Below are 24180 nucleotides of genomic sequence, written 5' to 3' on the forward strand. Positions count from 1 at the left end.
TGCGGAGAGGGATATGTTTGGGGTTCTCCTTGCGTTGTACCTTAAAAAGATAAAGAAAACTCCTGGGCTATCTGGCTGCGAGTTAGGTAAGATCTTTAATCTCCTGAAGCTCTAAATTACCTTCTATAAAACAGACCTGTAAATAGAACAGGGACAACTGTTGACAAAGTGGAATTTACTTGAACAGGGCCAAGAAGCATGAGGCATGTTGCCTTGGCTGTACTATTTAGTAGAGACCATTTCATGGTTGTGTTTACACTGGTTCCTTCGCCCACTTATTATGCTATAATATTTGTCATGAGGAGACTCATGGTTATCCACAGATAAAATCAGTCTACATGATAGCAGATACATCTGGCACGAAGGAGATGTTATTGGGTTTTATATACCCTTGTATTGCTTTGTCATTTTATGTATTTCATGCACACGTATACCTAAGATAAAGAAACCAGAAAAGTTGGCATAGGGCTAATAAATTAATAAGCTTCTTTAACAACTATAGGGACATTCCTCTAAGAGAGAAAAGGTAGAAGAAATCACTCAATCTTCTTATCTGTAAGGCCAGGAAAGAAATGCATCAGAAAAAAATTCTGAATGATTCAGGAGTGTTGGTTGATGAGCAGGGAACAAAGAGACACATTAAAAAAAAATACCACTAAGTAAAATGTCACCTCCTTTAGAAGAACATAGCTGTGGCTTTGTGCTGTTTGTTTGCTAATAGATTCGTAAATTCTCTCAGAATTGACGTTAAGTCTTCTCTATGCAGAAAATATTTTTATTTAATTCAGTGGAATTGGGACTTGACCTTAGAGTTTTAAAGCTAAAGGACTTCAGAAGTCACCTGATCCAAACACTATCTTCATTTCACAATTGAGACCTACACACTGAGGCCCAAGGAGGTTCAGGTTTGCCCAGACGACATGCAGATCACACAGGAGGCACTTAATTCATATAAATCATTATTTAGGACACAAGACAGTTGACCTTATTAATAATAGGAGTATTGTATTTTTTAGCAAGCTAATGTTGTTTCTCCTTTGAAAGGGTTTTGAGGTATATATTTTTGGGAATGAGGAACTTGGAATGTTAAGCAAGGGACTGAAAATGACCACCATATTCCTATTCATTTCTCTTTCACTGCATGAATGAGCAACTAGGAAACACTGTTATGGCCAAGTGAATGTTCTCTTTCCTGGAAAGTTGGTAAGTTTTTCTGAAAGTTTGGAGAATAGTGAAGCAGTCATCTGGTAAAAAGTTGAATCAAACATTCTCTGGGTTTTCTGATTTGCTTACCATTTCCCCTTTTGTCTCTTAAGTGCTGCCACTTTATTATTCACAGTCAGTTGTGCTTCAAAGCCATGAACATTTGGGCATTCTCTTCTCTATGACATGGAGAAACTATTGAGCAATGTCTTTATGCTACTTAAGCAATTATGTCTTAAGTATAATGAGATACGGTGCTTCAAACTTTTTTTTAGCAAAGTCCATGCACATATAATCAATGCTTGGAGAGCTCAGATGAAGTTTGGCAAGTTTGAAAGAAGCAGAGAGTTGTAGAATGAGGGCATATTGGAGAGCATAGAGAAAGTTAGAGCCATATTTGATTCTGGAAACAAAGTACTTTGTAAATTTCTCCCTTTGCACAGAGGACCTATTCTGGTGATAGTCTTTATGTCTGGGCTAAAGTAATTGACAGAAATGAGAATATGGTAGCTGATGTTAATTATCATAATAAAAATCATGGAATCTTTGAGTTACAAAAGTCTTTACAAGTTATCTACAGCATATACAATCTTAAAATAAAACCCCTCGCCAAGACCGGTTTGGCTCAATGGATAGAGCATCGGCTTGGGGACTGAAGGGTCCTGGGTTCGATTCCGGTCAAGGGCATGTACCTTGGTTGTGGGCATATCCCCAGTAGGGGGTGTGCAAGAGGCAGCTGATGGATGACTCTCTCTCATCGATGTTTCTACCTCTGTATCTCTCTCCCTTCCTCTCTGTACAAAATCAATAAAATATATTTTAAAAAAATAAAAAAATAAAACCCCTCAAACTAAATTAAATGAACATACCTCATATTAGTATGAATTTATTTCTAAAGCTTCAAATTGATCACATTTATATATTATAAATCAAACAAACAAGAAAAACAACATGAAAGTTTTGCTGTTGCCCAATATTTTAAAATCTTGTATACAACCTACCTGAACAAGTTGGTTTCTACTAGTTTTTATAAATGGCAATAAGGTACTTAATATTAGTAGTTTCATTAATGGGGGGCTGGTTATTATTGGCCATAAGTGCATGACATTTACATCAGCTGTTTATCAAATCAATTACTGAAGCCTCTCCATAACATTACTGGGTTTCACAAGTTACAAAACACTGAGCCCCTTCTATAGTGTCATGGAGGATGGGAAGCCTATGCTTGGACACTGCCCTCCAGTGACAAGGAACTCTTCCTGACAAGGAAGCCCATGTCATAGTTCTCTTAGGCAGTCCCTGTTTATACTGTGCCAAACCCACTTCATGAACTTCTACACAACAGTCCCACAGCAGACGACAGCTAATTTGTTCACATATAGGTCTTCCTTTCTCTCATCCCAATGCCCCCAGTTCCCTAGCCTATCCAGACTTATTGATCACCCTTCTCTGAGTGTTCTCTTACTTTTTAAATATATCCTGAACTATTGATGACTTACTAGTAAAATTACCTCGAATTCAATGCCAAACTGAATTCTTAGTCTCTCCCCAGCACATTCCAAAATGATTTCATCATTTTTCTGATTGTGCCAATCAGAAATCTATTTCACATCCTCAACTTCTTCCTCTACTTTGCACTTTCCCTGCCCAATCCACCACTAGGTCTTACAATTTTTCCTCTTAAATAGCTTCTAATTCTCTTCACTTGGCTCTGTCTCCACTGGAGTATCAGCTGAATATGTGAAGTTGTCACCTGTGGAAATCAGTTATTTTCGTATCACATTATGGTTGCAGTTATCTCAAAACATCATTTATGTTTGCTACTTTGAAATTACAGGGGTTATTAGATCTGCCATCAAATCTCATTTAATGTTTTAACAAAACCACATATTTAACACTCTCTAATGTGTACTTTAATGTGACAATGCTCTTTTGTAACTCTTTGCAATTTATTTTGCATATTTAAAGCCTTATTTAAGGAAAGAGTCTCTAGGCTTCATCAGGCTGCTGAAGGGCACAGAGCCCTGTCTGTGTTATCCAAGTTCAACTTGTGCTACAGTGTGTGTGGCTAATGTCATGAGGTACCCCATTATGACATGCGTTTCATGCCCGGACAGATAGTTATGACTCATAATGGCTGACAAAAGGTAAACAAGTGATAGTTCTGGACTAACCTCCAAGAGACAAACAAACCATATCACACGGAATATTAAAATGTGCATTCTGTGGTGGCAGCTAAAATTGTCTTTAAATGCATAGCTTAGTATAAGAAACACAGTCCAGATCAGCAGGCAGTATGGATTAGGGAAGTCCTTTGACCTCAAAAACTTCAGCCACATCACTCTAGCTAGGAGGGTTGACCAATAATGTATGGAGAATGGCTATAACCCTGGCCAGGTAGCTCAGCTGGATGGAATATCATCCTGATATACCAAGGTTGCGGATTCAATCCCTGGTCAGGGCACATACAAGAACCAACCAATGCATGCATAAATAATTGGAACACAAACTGATGTTTTCTTTCTTTCTTCCTCTCTCTCTCTCTCTCTCTCTCTCTCTCTATCTCTATCTCTCTTTCTCTCTTTCTCTCTCTCATCAATAATAAATAAGTAAAAGTAATTATCATTAATTATAAAGAAAAGAGTGGTTGAAAAACACCTGTGGAGTGTACATCACAAATTCAGGAGACGTGAAGAGATAAAGAGAGTGATGGCCCATATATGTGCCCTGAAGGCAACTCTCAGAGACTATTCTATAAAGATCAGAACCCATCCCAGACTCAGGGATATTTATCCAAGAGAGCTTTCCTCTAAACATGGAAGGCAGAGCCTAGCATATGCCACAGGATTCGACCTTATCCCTGTTCACCACCACCACCACCACCAACAACAACAACAATAACTTATATACATACTATATATAATTCACACGTCCCATGGGGGCTTTAAGACAGCACTGAGTAGCAGGCAGAGCAGACTTGCTTGCTCTTTTGCAGGATGGAAAGTAAGGTTCAGAGATGTTAGATATTTTCAGAACACTGCATACACATTGTAGGTGAGAGTAGCTCCAGGTCTGCTGTCTGCTGGTATCCTATTCCTCAGCATACTAGCCAGTCGCGGAGTGTTGAAAGAATCCAAGTTTCTTCCTTAAGAAGGTCAAACTGGCTGTTTCTGAGGCACTTTTCCAATTACAAAGGTCATGGTTCTGAAATTTAAGGTATTCCTTTTCCTCCATCAGCCAATAAAGCTATAGGACTTTGTCCTGTACAGTGATCTCATATCCCAAATGGACCTGTAATGACCACTAAGGGCAGAGAATCCTCCAGGCGACTCTTCTCCATTTCCCAAGGAGAAGACTAGAGGAGCCGAGATTGTGTTGAGGGCATTGGGGAGGTTCAGGGTGGGAAAGCATAGCTTTCATGCTTGAGAACAGGTTCAGGTGCTAGCTCTGCCACCTGGATAAGCTACGGTACCCCAAGAAAGTGACCTGCTTTCTCTGATTCTTCTTCTCATCTCATCTGTATATTGTTAAATATGGTTAAGAAGGTTATACATCAAGCTGATGTATAAAAGGAGGCCGATAAACGTTAGTCTTTCTTACAAGACCCAACATCAACCCCCTAAGACATTAACATGAGTCTTTTAAGGTCACAACTGTTTCCTACAATAAAGCCAAATGCTTTTTCCAGAAGAAATTCATGACTTTCCCTCAAAGAGCTGGGAAGAATTCAAGCATTTGTGGTAGCTGCAGATGGCTTAACTCCCTCTGTCATTTCACCTTGGGCTGAATGCTTCCCCTTTGCCCTTAAAATTGAGCATAAATAGTTTTAAAAAGCCTTGCAAAACCCAGGAAGGTTTCTGTGCTGCATGCAAGGGCGGAGCTAGAGCCTCAAATCCTCCTCAGCCTCCGCTGCCGTATCCCCGTCATCAGCAACATGTGAATGAACCAAATTATCTCCAGGGCTGAGGGCGTGGGCCACATAGCCAGGCTCTGCTGTTTAAGGAACCCAGCGTCATGTTCTCCACCCCCAGGAGATTGCTGCTGCTGTCATAGGGCTGTGAGGGAGGAAGCCAGCCTGGAAGTGCCATGTAGGGAAGAAACTGTTCCATTTCAGTGTTAGGATTCTAAAATAGCTGCTAATAAAATGCCTTCATACTGTGACACTTCAATATAGACACCCACAAGGATACCTTGACAAGCTGTTTGACTCCTCACAAGCCTTTTCTTGCTTTTCCTGGGCAGGGCCTCCAGCAGTCACCCACACAGATACACAACCATGCAGTGACAGGGAAGGCCAGCAGGGGTCTGCCGAGACTGCCAGACTGCTAGGGAGCCCTGGCTCCCTGCAGGAGGGAGGCATCCCTGTTCTGCTATTGGCTTGTCCAGGAACTTGTCACATCAGTTTGAACCTGCTGCTTCTTCTATTCCCAATCCCCCACCCCTCTAGCCTTGTGGTGTCTTTCATAAAGCTTAGCTAGAGAATGAGCCATGCTTACCACCTAGGAGGAGAGGAGAGAGCCTCAAGTAATATCTTAGAAATGCCATGGTTCAATGAATCTAGGCTCTGATGGTAAGGAGAATGTAATAATGGCTAAAATTCAAAGTGTCATTCCCATGGGAGGTCCTAAAAAATCCATTAATTACTGTAATACCATCTCCATCAGGCAAATAAGGGATCAAGCTTTAAAAAAGTTAACTGCATCTTACTTGTTTTGCAACTTGGGAATTAAGATCTTTTATAATGTTACCACTTGAATCTTAGCATAGATGAGATTATGTTATGTCCTTAGCTAATTCTGTAAATGCTGCTGTGTAGGGCCAATTAAATTTGACTGCACATCAGACTCACCTAAGAAACTCATTAAAAACATAAACTCCCATTCACATCCCCAAAGATACTGAATCAGTGTATCTATGGTGAGACCTAGTAATCAAGATTTTGAAGAAAGCACTCCAAGCTATTCAGAAGAGCAGTCAAGCTTGGGTACCTAATAGTAAGAGGTGCTTCTAGTACTAGGTAAAGTAACACTGTTCTGCCTTCATTAGCATGAAAAGAACTTGGTAAGTTGTCTCATATCACAAGCAACTTTGTGTTTGAAAATTCTCTGAGTGGAGCCCACTGTGGAATTTGTTTTCATCTGGAAGGTAGCATTCCTCAGGTTAAGTGCCTGAACTAAGTTCTCATGACAACCCGTGGAATGATCATCCAGAGAGGCTGCTGCAGATCTGCAGGGGACCCACCCTAGTGTTTTAAATGTCTTTATAAATGTCTAATATCAGGTTGTAACAATCTGTTGAAGTTTTCTTTTTAAATTAAGGTAAAATTGCTATATAACATCATGTTTCAGATGCAGAATGCTGTAATTCAACATCTGTATACAATAAAAAGTGAATGCATAAGGGCTTTTATAGTTCTTCATATCTGGACTAACAGACCAAGCAGAAATAGGAAATAACTACATGAGGATAGAATTCTAGGAAAATTTCATTGAGAGTTGAGTGATGAAGACAAGATATGTTTGACTTAGGAGTGGTCTCCATTTGGAAGATCCAGTACGGTGGATAGTACGTTCAGTTTCAAAGACTTTCAAGAAGAATATGATACAATCTTCTTTGGAACCTCCTTTAGGTCAATTATAATCAGTAAGAACCTAGAAGTGCCTAGCATCATGAGGCATGATGGAGGACACAATGTGAAGGTAAACATTCTCCCCAAGAAGCACTTATAATCACGCCATCTGGTCTTGTTTATAACTTCATTCATTCACAATAGTCTTTCAGTTCAACAATATCCCATCTGTAATTCTGCCTTTAAGACCTAGGTTAATATTATTTCTTTCAAAGAATTTTCCAGATTTTATCTCACCTGCCAGTAAAAAATAAATTTATTTATAGTCTTCATAACATGTGTCACACTACCTAGAATCAGTAATTCATTTATTTCTACTCCCCAGAAGATTTGAGGTTTTCTTTGGGGAATAGAACATATCTCACTCAGTATCTACATATTGAAGAGGCCTGGCTAAGAAAGATCATACCATCTTGAATTAATTCAGTCATTTATCCATCCAAGGTGTTCAGTCCCTGACCAAAGGACAAAGACTGGGGAAAATGTGAAATGCGTAAAGCATTATTAATATTCTGTCCACACATCTTTCTCCAATGTCTTCTTGAACCAATTCACGTTTGGAGCCTGGGGAATCTCTCAGAGGTAGCAGAAAAGCTAAGATAATTTCCTCCTGCTCAATATTCACTGGAGATGAAGAAAATCTACTCTCCTGCTTAAGTAATAATCTTGTGCAAGCAGGAAAACTTTAATTGTAGAAGTATTATATAAATGTAAGTTATTTAATTAAAAAGAGGGGAGTCTTCACAGGGAGTTGCTATTCTAAAAAGATGAGAGAACATCTTTTCTCTATTGCAGTTTATAAATGGTTCACTGATAGATTTTTCAAACAACATGTTTATTACCAACAGAGATGGCAACTGGCTATTACTTCTGGGCAAAGTGGAGTAACAGGAAAGAGATTTGCCTTCTCACCTGAAACAGCCAAAACATGGCTTAACTATAAAACAATTATTCAAGATACCAGATAACAAGCAATGAAGGACAATAATCCTCAATAGATAAGAAATAATTGTAGTGACTCCTATGAACACCAACATTAATTCATGAAAAAGATAGAGCAGGGAACCAAGGTGGAGTCCAGTATGTTCCATAATTTGAAAAGACAGAGTTGAGAGCCTGGGGAGACCAAGGTGGCTAGAGTGGAAATGACAGAATACCAGAGAAGAGAGAACTCTGGAGATCTGTAGAGGGTGCTCCTCAAGTATTCAAATGAGCATTGATCAGTGCATGTATGTGAGGACACTATCTGTGCCTGGGGAAGAACGATCCAAAAAGGATCAATGAAAATAGTGCCCAGTGTTTACACAGAACCAGGACTAATGCTGTTCCCATGAAGCAGAGTAAAATCCTCATGATTCAGGGGGAATTGAGTACTCAGTAGTTTATGCCTAGGTACTAGGGAATCATTAATTCTAAAGTAACCACTGGTCTGGTACTGCCTAATATTAATAGCAACACACCAAAAGATCAAACTGCTTCAAGGCACTATAATCACACTCCAAAACAAAGCTCAAAAATATGTTTGGGCCCTGGTTGATTCAGTGGATAGAGCATCAGTCTGTAGACCAAAGAGTCTCAGGTTTGACTCTGGTCAAGGGCACGTGCCTAGGTTGCAGACTCGATCCCCAGTATGGGGCATGCAGGAGGCAGCCAATCAATGATTCTCTCTCATCATTGATATATCTATCTCTCTCTCCCTCTCCCTTCCCCTCTGAAATAATTAAAAATACGTTTGGGAATACATATGTCTAGCATTCAATCTAAATTTACAGGCATACAAAGCAACAGGAAAATATGATCCATAATGAGAAGAGAAATTAATCAGTGGATATTGATCCAAGACTGACATACATGGTACAAATAAAAAAATAATAAAAAAGCTAAATATTGCAGAAGAAAGGCTAAAGGAAGTTGAAGACAGAGTAGTAGAAACTATCCAAATAGAAACATTAAAAAAAAAAAACATAAAAAGAACTCAGTGAGCCATGAGCAAGCTTTAAGCAGCTTAATATAAGTGAAAATGGAATTTCTAGCTAGTATATAGGGAAAACAGAATAAATATTTGAACAATAATGATTTTTAAAAATTCAACTTGATGACAACTATAAGCCCACAAATCTAAGAAATCTAAGCACAAGAATAGGAATAAGAGTATACCAAATCACATATAATAAAATTGCTCAAGACCAGTAATATAAGGAGACCATTTTAAAGATGTCTGAGGGGAAAAAAAAAAAAAGATGCATTATATACAGAGGAACAAAGAGCAATGATAGGACCAGGGGCTTGGGCAAAGGTTCTTCAGGCCAATTCTTCCTTGCTGGCCGTGGCCACTTTCTATAGCCTGTCCTGAAAGACCACACAGCACAGTAATACAGACTCTGAGGACTATAGTAAGGGGACTATTGTTCACCTAGTGATCCCATATCTCTTTTGTTGGTGAACAGCCACTGACAGTTCATAGACCAGTTTGAGGGACACTGCTCTAGGCTAGAGGTGTCGAACTCAATCAGAGAAGGGGCCAAAATCTAAAATCCAGCCTAAATCGCGGGCCAAATGGTTACCTGAACAGTCATAAACTGTCATTGTGATGGAAACGCAGCGGAGTGCAGTGATGACAGCGCGGTGCGGGCCTCATTGCAAGGCCTGGCAGGACGGATTTGGCCCGCGGGCCTTGTGTTTGACACATGTGCTCTAGGCCAATCAAAGATGGGCAGGAATGGGGATATGGGAATCTGTTGGGTGGATCTATTTTCATAAGCCGATATAATACAATCTGATATGTCACTTTCTGGCATAAAAACTTTTGGTGGCTTCCCATTGCCAAAAGGACCAAGTCCAAAGTCTTTGGCATGGCAAACAGGCCCCTGTGAAATCTGATAATAGCCTAAGGAGCCTACTTTGTTATCTCAGATGCATGCAACAGAGTCCCATTCCCTGGCCACACATCCTGTGATGTTTATACTGCCATCTCTTTTCATATGTTGCCCCCTATGCCAAGAATGTCTCCTTCCCCTCCTGGCTCAGAGCCTTTTTGCCAATAGAACAATTTAGGGTTTGTATCTTAATTTCCAGCTCAAATGCCTCAACTCTGTGAACCCTACTCTGATTTCCCAAAGTAGGCTGGTGGCCTCCTCTTTAGGGTTGCCAGTACTTATCTATTCCTGCACTTATCACATTGACGCAAGTCTGAAAACTGCCTCAAGTCACAGCCCACGTGTCTTATTTTTATCTGGATTCCTTTAGTATCTATTACAGCATCTAGCACTTAGTAGCTGTTTAATAAATGTGTGCTGAATGAATGAATGAGTGAAAGAACACTCACCCACATTGTTGTAACTCCAAAGCATATGGAAAAGATTCTTAGGAAGCCTTGAACACAAACTAAGCCAATTTAGAATCTTGAAACAATTTATGCAAATCTAGTTTAATATAGAATTAGTCTGAACTCGATGTTCTGATTTCTCCCTGGCAGGTTCCTCTCAACTGTGCTTTCTCTGTGTTATATAGTACATAAATGGAGAATGATTTCATAAAATAAATAAACACTTATGTTTCTGGGTCCAGTTTAATCAAAATACTGCAAAAACAGAACTGTCTATAATTGCTCATGTGAATGTTAAGAATCATCATGTAAGTGTTATACATTAAAGGGGAAGATAAGAAATGACACATTCAAAGAGAGGTAATGACTTTGAGGACATTATTATTCCAGGAAGAGATTGTGTTGTCTCTTAAAGTGAACACTGTGCATGGATTTTAGGGGCTCTAGGAAGAGTATACCAAAGGAAGCTTTTCTACTATAGTATATGTGCAAGTAAGTTGTAGCTCTGAGCTCTCCATTGAAAAGAAATTGTCCGAGATCAAAATGTCCCTGTATCTCTAGTTTTATTTCCTGAAGTCAGTGCTTTTAACCTCAGAACCAGGCCCACTGTGAAGCTGAGTATCTTCTGTATTCATCCACATGGCAAAGCAGACTCATTCATAAAGGCTTTTCCTGCTGGGAACAGTGTTTAACAATCACTGATTGACCACCTAGTATAGTCAGACTGTGTGGATACAAAGATGTATTAGACTTGTCTTCTCCCTGTTCTCATATTAGTGAGAAACTTATATATGAACTTAAGTTCCATGATACAACATGCTCTATGCTGTAATGCCAATTTATATGAAGTATTGAGAGACCACAAATTTTGTGAGCAATTACTCTGCTTGGAGAAGTTAGGGAGCAGGTGAAGCTGGAATTGCTTCTTAAGAATTAGCAGGCATTCACATGGCAATGCAATGATACTCCTCACAGAGAAAATGACATTGGCATTTTATACAAGAACACACTCAAAATATTTGTGAAATGAGTCAAGATAGATCTCTATCTATCTATCTATCTATCTATCTATCTATCTATCTTCTATCTAGTCTGCATACTTACCTGTCTTATCTAGAAATGTTCACAGTACATGAGAAAATATTCTTTTAAAAATAAGCATACTTTTTTCAAATATAGAGGTATGAACGTTACCTCTTGAATATTTCTTATGTGGTTGTTTGGTTCTTAAATTACCTAAGCCTTCTCCTCCTCTTTGTGGTTTAGGACTTTATTTCTTAGTCCATCACCCCTACTACTCCAGAGTGGGAAGGGAAAGGCCCTGAAGTTCAAATTAGTTCTTTGTGTTGCTTGTTCTATTGGCTGATTTTAGTACAACCTGTTTTCTTTTCTCTCTGCAGCTAATAAACCAGGATTGAGCACCTCAAGATGATTTCTTGGACTAATATCATTTTAACACATCAGGATTCTGACCATAACCTTGTTTAGCCAAGTTATATTCATTTACTTTGTTCAATGTTCACCCTAAATCAACTTGCCTATTCTGCTTCTTTTTTTTCCTTCGTAAGTGGAAGATGAATTAAAGGATAGAATTTCTTACCATCCCACTTAAAACTAAAGCCCAAAGGAGAACAAGACATAAAAACTAGGATTTCAGAGGTTGGGGCTCTCTATTCACTAACAGATCACATTCATTTTAAGCACATGTCAGACCCAAACAGTGAAAACCACCAAAGTGCATATTAGGGAAATTTCAATGGATCCACTGTGGCACAGTAATGACCATGTAGAGTGAGATCCTAGGTCTGTCATAGGCAGAATGTGACAGAACCCTGGTTCAGATGTTTCTTAAACATCAGTTTTTGCCAGTGGTGGGAAGGAATAAAAACGAAATAAAAGACAAGTACTGCAGAGCTGCTAATTAAAACAATTCAGAGAGCATAAATGCTAGAGTAATTTTGGACCTACCAAATCAGGCTGGTTCCCATGCAAATGTAGCATTCCAATTTCTTCCTTCATTGGGAAGATATAATTAGCTCAGCTGCAACAGGGTGGAGGCCTTGAGGCAGCTGTTTCCATGATGGAAGAGCAGCTGCCACCTGCCCCTGCTGCCCCAGTTTGCACAGGGCTGTGGTCACCCCACAATGCTGCTCATGAGCCACTATGAGCAGAAGACTTGGGCTGCCAGTGGGACTGGTTCTTGCTTAAAGACAAGGGGCATGTTACTCCTCAATAAATTTGACTCCAGGCCTAATCACCATCCTTCTATATAAAATACCCTTGGCTAACACAAAAATCCTCCCCCATTACTATGGCAGAAAGGGCGTTTAACATAGCTAAGGACCAACCACATCAGCTAACGAAGCTTGTCATCTTGGAGGGTGAAGACCAGAGGAGAATAAGAAGAAAAGGTGCATGCAAATGAAAAACCTGAACTATAAGGAGAACACATTTCCCAGCTGCTATGACAGAGAAGATGAAGAGGCACCCTGGTGGGGAGAGGTCGAATGCCAAGCGCATAGATGATGCAACAGGTTAACTAATGTGAAAGCGAAGTGTTCTGGGAAACAGCTGCTGTGAAATGTTCTGAGTTCACCTGGAAACACAGAGCAACGGCCTCTGCTTGTCCATCTGACAAACTCAATGGCATGGACTCCACTGATATGCTTTTGATGTTTATTTATTTATTTATTTATTTGTTGATTTCAGAGAGGAAGAGGGACAGAGAGATAGAAACATCAATGATGAGAGAGAATCATCGATTGGCTGCCTTCTGCACACCCCCTCCTGGGGATTGAGTCGATTGGCTGCCTTCTGGGGATCGAGTCTACAACTTGGACATGTGCCCTGATCAGGAATCAATCTATGACCTTCTGATTCATAAGCCAATGCTCAACTACTGAGCCACACCAGCTGGTCTGCTTTTGATGTTTTAATAAGCAAAAAAATATTCTGCAAAGGATTTCAATGATGATAAATACTTTCATGGAACCAAAAGATAAGCCATCAATTTGAATTTTAGAGAAGGTTGTTTTGTTTTTCTAGGCTACTATCACATTGCCAGATTTTACATCCCTCACTCACTTTTCCCACCTTAACTGAGCCAACATAGGTTCTTTTCCTCCTCCTCAGTGAACATTACAAACAACCAAGTGAACATTACAAACCCTGCAGCTGCAACTGGTGTGGGGTAGGAGGACTGAGTAAAGTGGCACCTCAAGCACATTTCTTAATGACTGGGATAGTTCCAAGAACATTTAACAGTTAATCAATTCAGATCTCCAATCAATTCAGAAGGAAGTACTTCAGGAATATGTTATCTAAGTGGAGGGTTTTCTTTTAAACAAATGATAAAATATGGTAGATGACAAGTGACAGTGCTTTTATAATATACTAGAGGCTTGGTGCACAAAATTCATGCATGGGGGGGGGGGGATACTGGGTGTCCAGCCTGCACCCTCTCTAATCTGGGACTCCTCGAGGGATGTCCAACTGCCTGTTTAGGCCCAATCCACAATCCAGGACTGCTGGCTCCCAATTGTTTGCCTGCCTGCCTTCCTTATTGCCCCTAACCACTTCTGCCTGCTAGCCTGATCACCTCCTAACCACTCCCTTGCCAGCCTGATTGATGCCTAATTGCTCCCCTGCCAGCCTGTTTGGCCCCAACTGCTCTCCCCTAAGGCCTGCCCCATCCTCCCTGCAACTTTCCTTCCCTGCAGGCCCAGTTGCCCCTAATTTCCCTCCTCTGCCAGCCTGGCCACTCCTAACTGCCCTCCCCTGCAGGCTTGATCACCCCCAACTGCCCTCCCTTGCAGCCCTGGTCCCTCCCAACTGCCCTCCCCTGCTGGCCATCTTGTGGTGGCCATCTTGTGACCACATAGGGGAAGTCATCTTTGACCAAATGGGGGCAGCCATCGTGTGTGTTGGAGTGATGGTCAATTTGCATATCATTCTTTTATTAGATAGTATTAGATAGGATAGAGGTCTGGTGCATGGGTGGGGGACGGCTGATTTTCCCTGAAGGGTGTGGTTCCCTTGGGCATGGGGTGGCCTGGACAAGGGGCCTGTGGTGGTTTGCAGGCTGGCCACATCCCCCAGCGACCCAAGCCCTGAGATATGGGATTTATTAATCTTCTATAATTGAAACTTTGTAGCCTTGAGTGGAGGTTTGGGCCAGCTAGGGCAGGCAGAAAGCTTGACTTCCTCCATTGCCGGGGAAACATAAGCTTCCTGCTTTCTCGGTGGCCACAGCCATCTTGGTTGGGTTAATGTGCATATTCTGTCCTGATTGGCTGATGGGAGTGGCTCGTAGGTGTAGTGGAGGTAGGGTCAATTTGCATATTACTCTTTTATTAGATAGGATAAATGACCAAGACTAACTCCTTATATCCAAAGTCACTATTTGGCTAGAATTTCTTTTTTCAGGTTTTAAAAAATTGGGACATAATTTATATAACATAATATTTACCCTTTAAATGTACACATTCAATGGTTTTTAGTGTATTTGTCAATATACTAAATAAATAACCATTATACAATTCTAAAAAAATTTTATCACCCCATAAATAAAGTCCATATCTACTAGCTGTCACTCTTCATTCTCCATTGCCCTTACCTTTGGAAATTACTAGTCTACCTTCTGTCCCTATAGATTTGCCTATTCTGGGCATTTTATATAAATTGAAATCATATAATATGTGATCTTTGTGCCTGGCTTCCTTTATTTTCATAATTATTTCAAGGTTCATCCATGTGTGATATGAGTCAGTACTTCATTCCTTTTAATTAATAAATACAATAATATTCCACTGTACAAACTATGAATTTTTGTTTATCTATTCATCAAACAATGAACACTTAAATTATTTTCACTTTATAACTATTATGAATAATGTTGCTATTTCAACTGTGTTCAAGTTTTTGTGTGAACATATGATTTTAAGTCTCTTGGGTATATAGCTAGGAATGGAATTTCTGGGTTATATGGTAACTCTATGTTGAACATTTTGAAGAACTGCCAAACTGTTTTCCAAAGCAGTTGCACCATTTTGTATTCCCACCAGCAGTTGATAAGGGTTCCAATTTCTCCACATCCCCATTAACACTTGTTTTTGTCTGTCTTTTTATTACAGCCATCCCAGGGGATATAAAGTGGTATCTCCTTGTGGTTTTGATTTACTTTTCCTAATGACTAATGATATTGAGCATCGATTCATGTGCTTATTGGCCATTTGTGTATTTTCTTTGGAGACATCTCTACTTCAATTCTTTGCCAATTTTTTAATTGGGTGGATAATCGATTTGGATAGTGATATAGCTGAAAACATTTATTGGGCACTTACTTTGTGCCAGACACTCTGAGACCTTGGTTAACTTCCTGTTAAAGAGAAAGCTGTTGCTTGGGTCACGTGTTTCTCCCTTAGATGCTCATCAAGTTCAGCAAAGTTTTCCCTTTGGGACACACCACATGTTTTTCTTTCCCCTAGGACAGGGAGAGGCCCCTACCCCAACTGCCACCAAAGAAGCAGAGCTGACAGAGGAGATAATAACACTCCACTCCCCCATTTAAGATATCTAGATCAAACTAGTCATCCCTAAACTCAGGACAGGTTCTTTGAAGCTCCAATCTGATGACTTGAAATTGAGATTATGCTTATATTTTCTACAAATACACTCAAGAAAATTATTTTTAATTTTGGTCTCCACTCCTTGCTATATAAAATGTGGACAATGGCTATGGAAGTGACAAAGAAAAAAAAATAACATACCACAAAAATATCTACAGAAGAATATATTGTATTTTCCGGCATATAAGACGACCCCCTAATTTTACAGTTAAAACATAGGTTTAGGCCTATATTCACTGTATAAGACTACCCTCCACTTCCGAGGCAACACCAGTTCTTTTTTAATAGATCACCTCTCTAACTCAGCCACTCCAAGCAGGCTTTTTATGCATGCAAATTATACATGTTCTGTATCCGAAGCTACACTGTGTTCTAGTAAAAAGTCTGCTCAGATTGGCCAGAGTCAGAGAGGCGGTCTATTAAAAAAAGAACTGGTGTTGCCTCGGAAGAGGGGGGTAGTCTTATACAGTGAATATAAGCCTAAACCTATGTTTTAACTGTAAAAATTAGTGGGTTGTCTTATACACAGGAAAATACAGTACTCCAAGGCCATAAACTCCTTGTCTTAGACCAGTGAATTTCAGCCTTGTAATCTCACACATGAACTAATTACTAAAATTCTGTTGCACATCAAAAATATGTATTATATTATTTGTCAATCTGATAAAAAAAAAAAGGTGTAATTTTGATTTATTCATATCACATGGATATTGTTGTGTGGGTTGTTGTTATTTCTTATTTGACCATCTAAGGGAAAAGAGGTCAGTGCGTCTACAGCACGTGTCAAACACAAGGCCCGCGGGCCAAATCCGTCCCGCCAGGCCTTGCAATGTGGCCCGCACCGCGCTGTCATCACTGCACTCCGCTGCGTTTCCATCACAATGACAGTTTATGACTGTTCAGTAAACCATTCGGCCCTCGATTTAGGCTGAATTTTAGATTTTGGCCCCTTCTCTGATTGAGTTCGACACCCCTAGACTCTACAGAGTCAGGTATGCATATTTTAAAAGTTCTTGGGGCATTCCACTATGCTGTACCACGCAGGTTGAAAATCACTGTATTAGACTAACCATAGCAAAGTTGGCTCAGCTAAAGTGCAGAGGCATTGGAGTGAGTGAGGCTGAAGTCAGAACTACAGGAAACAAACTAGAAGGCTCCTCCTCATGAATAAATCATCAAGGGAAGAGGAAAGGCAAGGAGAGGCCCATTCTTCACCTGACCTACCTTATTATGTAAGTTAGTCATGCTATCCATTTTATCCTCTTAGGCTATATACACACAGCACATTTACTTTTTCCCCTTCCTATTCTCTTCTCCCCTTGAAATTCCAGAAAAACAAGAAAACAGAATTGAGGTTTTCAGGTGGTAGAACACCCAAACCTTTGCTTTCAAAATCAGGACTTCAAGGTTTCCAGAAGTATCCCTTTTCTTTCAGACCCAGGTTCCAACATCACATTTAGCAAATCTAGCATGCCAAAGAGGCCAATTGCTGGTAATTGGTGGATATGAATGATTAACCCCTTAGAGTTTCTGGACTGGATGGGGCTCTTCAGAAACCTGCAGGATGGTGCTTCCTGCATCTCACAGCGACACCACCAGCTAATTCACTTTCATCCAAGATGGTTCCCTGTGGGAACTTCCAAGGTCTGGGGTACCATCATTTCCATGAACAGGTTTATCTTAGGTCAAACCTCAAACAAGGGCTTCAGACATAATTTCACAGAATCAAATGCAAACCTCAAAATCCATTAACTTCAAGCCCTCCAGGAATTTCTCCAGGCCCTCAGGTTTCCCTGGCAAAATTCTCAGGCTGAGGACTGTCCTCATGGTGAGATCACACACCTGGAAGATGTGGAAAGTGCAGGATAATATTGTAGACCGAACTGTGCTCTCCTCAGAACCATAGAATATAGCTGTACTTGGAGATTGGGCCTTCAGGAGGTGATTGAGTTAAAATAAGGCCCTAAACCAATCTGACTAGTATTCACATAAGGAAAGGAAATTCAGACACTTGGAGACACCAGGTGGTGTATGCACAGAGGAAAACCCTGGGAGGATACAGAGGAAAGGCACTATCTGAAAATCAAGGAGAGAAACCTTAGAATAAATCAACCCTGCAGTCACCTTAATCTTGGACTTTGAGAAAATAAACATCAGTTGTTTAAGCCACAGAGTCCACGGCAGCCCTAGCAAATACTATAACCAGGACCTGGGGTCCTGGTGGGTGCAGCCTACTCACCCTATAGTAGTCAGTGCTGTACACGTCCCGGGACATGCCAAAGTCCCCGATTTTCACCAGGAGGTTCTCGCCGACCAGGCAGTTCCGGGTGGCCAGGTCTCGATGCACGAAGTGCTGGGACGCCAGGTAGACCATGCCCGCTGCGATTTGCTGGGCAATGTGCAGCATCTGTGACTGCGTCAACTCCGTCGGCGGGTTGCCTTCGGCCATCAGCCCGGCATCGGGTCCGTGTGCCCTGCAGAGGACACAGAAGAAGTTGCTGGGGGAACTCTTTGCCTGAGGGGCCCTTTGTCCCCCATCAGCTACTGGTGCTAAAACGCTGCCTGACTTAGCACAAAGAGAAGGGAAAGATGCTTCACCCGCGGTTATACTTCAAAAGGCTTCCATTCCCACAGAGTCCACAATTCCCAGGGCAACGGGGGCCTGAGTGGTACTGCTCACCCCCAACATACAGACAGGTTCATGTTTAAGGGGCTTCAGGAGTAGTCCCCTGACTCTAGAACGCAGTAGGTGGCTGAAGCAAAACAAACAAACAAGAACTCAACAACAAGATCAAAATCAGGTGGCAGAGTGTGGCTCTTCTAGAGCATTGGGTCATTAAGCCCACACCCTCCATCCCTCCCAGCCACATACTGCAGCCCAGCGCCCCCCACCCAGGGCAATCCCTTCAGAGTGCTCCACCAGGGCCAGAGCTGGCAGCTCTGGTCTCCCCGATCCCACCTGCTCTGCAACTGAGCATGGTTTCCAAGCTGCCCTCATCTTAGTAAGCCCAAGTCATCAGAATCCCAGGGCATCCTCAGCCTGGACAGCCATTCCCCATGAATAGTGCCATCTCCTTGCCTCCAACCTTCCCCCTCCCCCTGATCTCCCCTTCAAAGCGCATGCTGGCCGCCACATAGGCAAAATTCTTTGAATCACAACACATTCATTCTTTTACTGGACAAGTTTTCTTCTTTATATTTTTTTCAGGGGGGGGGGGTGAGGGTGAGAGAAAATAATATTTTTTATCTTCTCTTTCTCCTATCTTTTCCCAGGAATGATTTAAGGTAGCAATTTTCAATCTTTTTCATCTCATGGCACACATAAACTAATTATTAAGATTCTGCAACATACCGGAAAATATATTTTTTGCTGATCTGACAAAAGAATTGGGTATAATTTTGACTCATTCACACCACATGGATATTGTTGTGTTGGCTGTTGCTATTTTTTATTTGACAGTGTAAGGGAAGTCAGTGCCTTTGACGAAATAATGAGGTGTGCATTTTAAAAAGTTCTTGCTGCCCACCAGTGTGCCTGCCATGGTGGTTAAACATCGCTGATTGAAGGCATTGCAACACAGATAGGTGTTTCAGGGGGGGAGGATACCACTCTTAGGATATGTAATCGGTACCTGCCATTCCCATTCTATTCGATAGCCCTGCCAGGTGAGCCTACATTGGCGTCACTGCCCCTGGTGACCTGAGTGGCTTCTCCCTCCCAAAGTCAATGCCAATGACACCTCTTTCCAGACACATTGAAGAAGTTAAAATAAATAATAGAAAATTTAAAATAAAATTTAAAATGGTGAATGCAGAGCAGTATGAGGATTTGAAAATGAGAGATCCAGGATTCTCCAACGACCCCATCTGGTGTTGTCCCTCCCCTCACTGCCAGCACCATCCCAGGTGGGATGAGCTTCTCAAGCATAGGCATCTACCCTGCTCCAGCAGGCTCCAGCCCTCAGTGATTCTTTCTTTCCTTGATTTCCAATTCTGCTGTCATCTGATCTTTTGTTCTTGTATTCTCAGAGAACAAGCACTGGACAAGGAGGTGGGGAGTTTCCCAGTTTTTGGGGTGTCTAGCAGCGTGGTCTGGGGAAGGCTTTTAACTTTTCCAATGTGTGATTTCCCCATTAGTCAGAACTATATTATGCCATGTGATCATTTAGGTCCCCTCTATCTCTAAATACCTGATTGAACCATTTCTGGGGAGTAGCTTCCTGTTTTGCATAAGAAAAGTCTTAGCACATTTATTTCACCTCCACTCAAACCACAGCCTGCGACCTCCTCTTGTTACACTAGGAGCAAAATGGGGGGGAAGGGTTGCCCCAGGGGTCCCTTCAGCTCAAAATCTCTCACTGAAGCAAAAAGTCTTGCAGTGTCATGGGCAAGGCTCTGGGTATCAGAACTGAACTTGAATCCTGTCCTAACACACTGGCTCTGACCTCAGCAGAGCCACTGAGCCTCTTTGGACCTGCTTCCATCTGTGAAGTGGAGACAGTGACTGCACCTTCCTAAGCACACTGAGGGGAGGAGCAATGGAAACTCTGCTTGTGTGGTGCTCTGTGGCCTTTCATCGAAAAGCCCAAGAGACCTTTACCCTGTTCTGTGTTTATTGTCACAAATTATCCCTATTTGTGCCCTGAGCTCATTCCCAAGTTGAAGCAGCTATTGTCTCTTCTTTTTAAGTGTTTTTGCCTCCTTTAATCTTTGTGTAAAGAATAAAGAGGGTCAAATATATGGTGACAGAGGAGGATTTGACTTTGTGTGGCAAGCACACAATACAATATACAGATGGTGTATTCTCAAATTTTACACTTGAAACTTATAAATACTTTTATTGACCCATGTCACTCCAATACATTTAATAATTTTTAAAAAGCCATAGAGAAAGTCTCCGTAAACAGGTTCCTCTTTAGGAATGGAGAGGTGATATGACAACACAACTTGTTCTTTGGGCATTTCTTTGTGTGGTTGCCAGTGCCAGCGGTCTTAGGGATTCCATAGGGCTGGCCCTTCCCTCCTCACTAAAGGTTACTCAAGCCCAACCCTTCTGAGCAATAAGAGGCAGGGAAAAATAAGAATGTTTCCTCTCATCACAGGAGTCAAAGCTCTTATGTGAACTCCATACCAGAAGGACCTAGGGGAACACATAGACTTTGAGAAATCCTGAAATACCCAGAAAACCTAGGCCAGGATGAAATCCTCATAAATGTAGTGCCAAGAGTGAAATAAGTTGTAGATTTGCCACAGCTAAAATTCCTCTAAGAATCTGTTCATTGCAAAGACTTGGGAGAAAAGGAAAAATGTGAGGCGAGTGCAAAAGGCTACCTCTGTGCAGAACCCCAGCTGCCAACCTCACATTCAGAAGGCAGAGGCTCCATAAAAATGGCAGCCCCAAAGCCTTCTGCACTCTGCACTGCCATGTGCGGGTGTGGCAGGTGCCTGCTTTCTTCTAGGGATTGGAACAAGGCTCCTCCTAGTGAGAAAACCCTGGGATGCTTTCCTTGAGCAGAAAGTCCTGCTGTGAACAGAGGGCAGGTGAGTTCTTAAGCAAAGTATAAATAAAGTTAGCACTATAGCCCTCTGTTTCATTCCCCAGGTTATCCTGCAGCTCTTTGAAATAAAAACGTATCTCATCTCTTCCATGAGAACCTGATTTAAGAGGGAAAAAGCACCATCAACACCCCCACACCCATTGTGGAGAGCAGAGAGGTTCAGCAGGAGCAGGCTTCTGACCTTCCTGGGCTCCCCGTGTGGGTCACAGCGGGCCTTAGCCACATTGTTCTGGCTGTGGAATTCCACTGCACACTGCTTTCCTCTGATCTTTTAGCAGCCACTTCAAGAGGAAATATTTCAGTATTGAAAAGCTGGGGGTTTTGCAGCCAGAGGCTGTGGGTTTGAATTCCAGCCCTGTCACCCACTAGCCAACCTAGCAGAGGGCCTGGCCATGTTGCTACTGAATGGATGGATGCCCTTTGGCTGAATGAAAAGCGTGGGAAGATAACTGTAGGCATCTGTCTTCATAGGGCATTGCCAGTGACACTTGGGAACACACTCATGGCAGTTTGAAGGCTGGGTTTCCTTCCAGAAAGAGGGTAGACTGTTCATGGCACAGTATTGCACCTAAGAACCTGATTCTTGGCATGGAAAAACCTCCCATTCCCCGAGTTCAGCAGGTTCTAAAATCAAGCAGAGGAAGTTTCCAATAGCTTCATGCCCTGGGCAAGATGCCAAGGAAGAACCAGGTGCCATCTCCTTCTGGGAGGCAGGAAGGAGAGGTAGGAGAGGTCAATGGAGCCAAAAGTGAAAGAATACACACACACACACACACACACACACACACACACACACAGGTGTGTACTACACAGACATGCACAGTCTGAGCTCACAGAAGCATTTAATTGCATCTAGTGGGTACATGTAGATTTATTATGCCACAATTTATGGAAAGCACTATTTTTAATTAAACAAGTAGCCTAGAGCATAGGAACAAGGTAAATATTTTTCCAATGCGCAGCTGGATCTCAGCAAAATTCAGCTCTTTATTCATATTAAGTCCAACAAGACAATGTGTGAAATCTACCATCATCCCCTCTCCTATCACCTACAAGAAAACCTTTGCTGATATTGGATAACACATTCTTAGGGTGATTGTCTCTGAACACCATGAATTGGCTCCATATTCCTAATATCACCTGGCATGCCATCACCCACGCAATCAGAGGCAAATCAGAGAAAGGAGATTTGTCCCAGCCAAGGAGAACTAAGTTCCACGTGTATTCATGAGGCTAGAGATGGTGAAGGTGATCAGATGGCCACGTGATGATATTTCCAAACACAACAGCACACGCTCCCTCTTCCACTGCTCTCTCCACAATTGACTTATTTCTTAGACTACATGGTTTCTGAATCTTCCGGTGGCTGCATGAAGCTACTGGTACTGACTTCTGGTGGAAAGCCCCCTTGAGCACCCACAGAAACCAGAGAACAGAGGTGGAGGTATTGCCATAATACAGAAGGCATAATTAGCATCCCAGGAAAACATTGCCAGAAGAAGGTGTGGGGACAAGATTTATTAATTCCCTCCCATCCCAATAGTCTTGGAAGTAGTCCTTTTTAGTAATATAATCATACCCCTGTTACTGGTAAGGAAACTGAGGCCAGCAAGGGCAGGTGCAACTTGGTTGCCTACCCCTAATACAGTTCCTGCTTCTCCTAAGTGACATCCTCTATCAAGAAATCCCAGGCAGCATGTTTGCAAATCTTGCAAAGCTGAGGGGCAGCTCTCTTGCAAAGAAAAGAGCATGTTGGAGCCAGGCAGGACTTCAGGGGCTCCACCTTAGGCTGCCTGAACCCCGAAGGCCCACTCCTGCCTCGCCCTCCCTGCCGCACTGTACCTGAGGAACTTATTGAGGTCCCCGTGCTTCATGTACTCAAAGACCATGATGAGTGGGTCTCCCTCCACGCAGACACCATAGAACTTGACAATGTGCTCGTGCTGGAGGTTGGTCAGCAGCTCGGCCTCTCGGTGGAAGTCCTTGCGCGCATTGTCGCTGGCATCCTTCAGCGTCTGGGTTGAGGGGCAGAGAGGGAAGGAAACCAGCATATCTTAGATGGAGGGTGTCAAAAGGAAGGCTGCGTGGAAAAGGCATTAGTTCAATGGGCCCTGAGCTTCCTTATGGGAAGGAAATTCAACTTGTTTAATCCATGAAAGATTGGAAACTGGCCTAAATTCTGAGCAAATAATGTTTGTGTCCATTTAACCTTCTGAGGAAGAGCCCCTCGAGGGTCTGCAGAACTCGACATTTGATGAAGCACCAGCACAGATGTTACGTCATTATGTTACCACGAGCCTTTACTCCTCATCCCTTTTAACCCTGGTCTGGGCTCCACCGCAGACTTCACTCACATTTCGGTGCCTGCTGCCCTTGGTAGGATGCTATGTGCACCTCACCTCTGCTCATGTACCCTTTTTAGAACTTTAACTATGGAAATATGCATAGAGAGAAGAGCATAGTAAGCTCTCCTGGACCCACTTTACAGCTTTCACAGTGACCATTTTGCCGGTTTTATCACAGACACTCTCAAAAGCCTTCTCCCTCTGGTGACACACACACTGCTGGCTCAGGAAACGCCCCTGCCAGCAGGCCAGCCACACTGCCAAGACAAAGTTGCCCAGGATCAAGCAGCCAGCCAGGCTCTGGGGACTTTTGTTCTTGGCTCAGATTACTCAGACACCATGGTGTCATAATAGCAGGGCAAAGCTGGCATTTGTTGATGCCACACACATGTGCTGAGTTCTTGTCCTGTGCCAGTCACTGAACCAGAGTTATGGTGGCATCAAGAAGACAGGGATCCACATCCTGGCCTCAGGTGTCCATATGCAAATAGGG

General features: G+C 42.1%; 1 protein-coding gene across 3 annotated transcripts in view; it reads right to left on the reverse strand.

Annotated features, from left to right (window-relative positions):
- The window catches only part of NTRK2 (neurotrophic receptor tyrosine kinase 2), a 307987-nt gene that overhangs the window by 42867 nt on the left and 240940 nt on the right, over nucleotides 1-24180 (reverse strand). For all 3 annotated transcript variants that reach the window (XM_036433649.2, XM_036433647.2, XM_045580081.1), the window contains 2 exons: nucleotides 23185-23357; nucleotides 18024-18258 (listed from right to left, as the gene is read on the reverse strand). In XM_036433649.2, the coding sequence (XP_036289542.1) occupies nucleotides 18024-18258; nucleotides 23185-23357 (408 nt within the window). The remainder of the gene's footprint in view (nucleotides 1-18023; nucleotides 18259-23184; nucleotides 23358-24180) is intronic.

This window comes from Pipistrellus kuhlii, unplaced genomic scaffold (genome assembly GCF_014108245.1).
Source record: "Pipistrellus kuhlii isolate mPipKuh1 unplaced genomic scaffold, mPipKuh1.p scaffold_m20_p_12, whole genome shotgun sequence".
NCBI lineage: Eukaryota > Metazoa > Chordata > Mammalia > Chiroptera > Vespertilionidae > Pipistrellus > Pipistrellus kuhlii.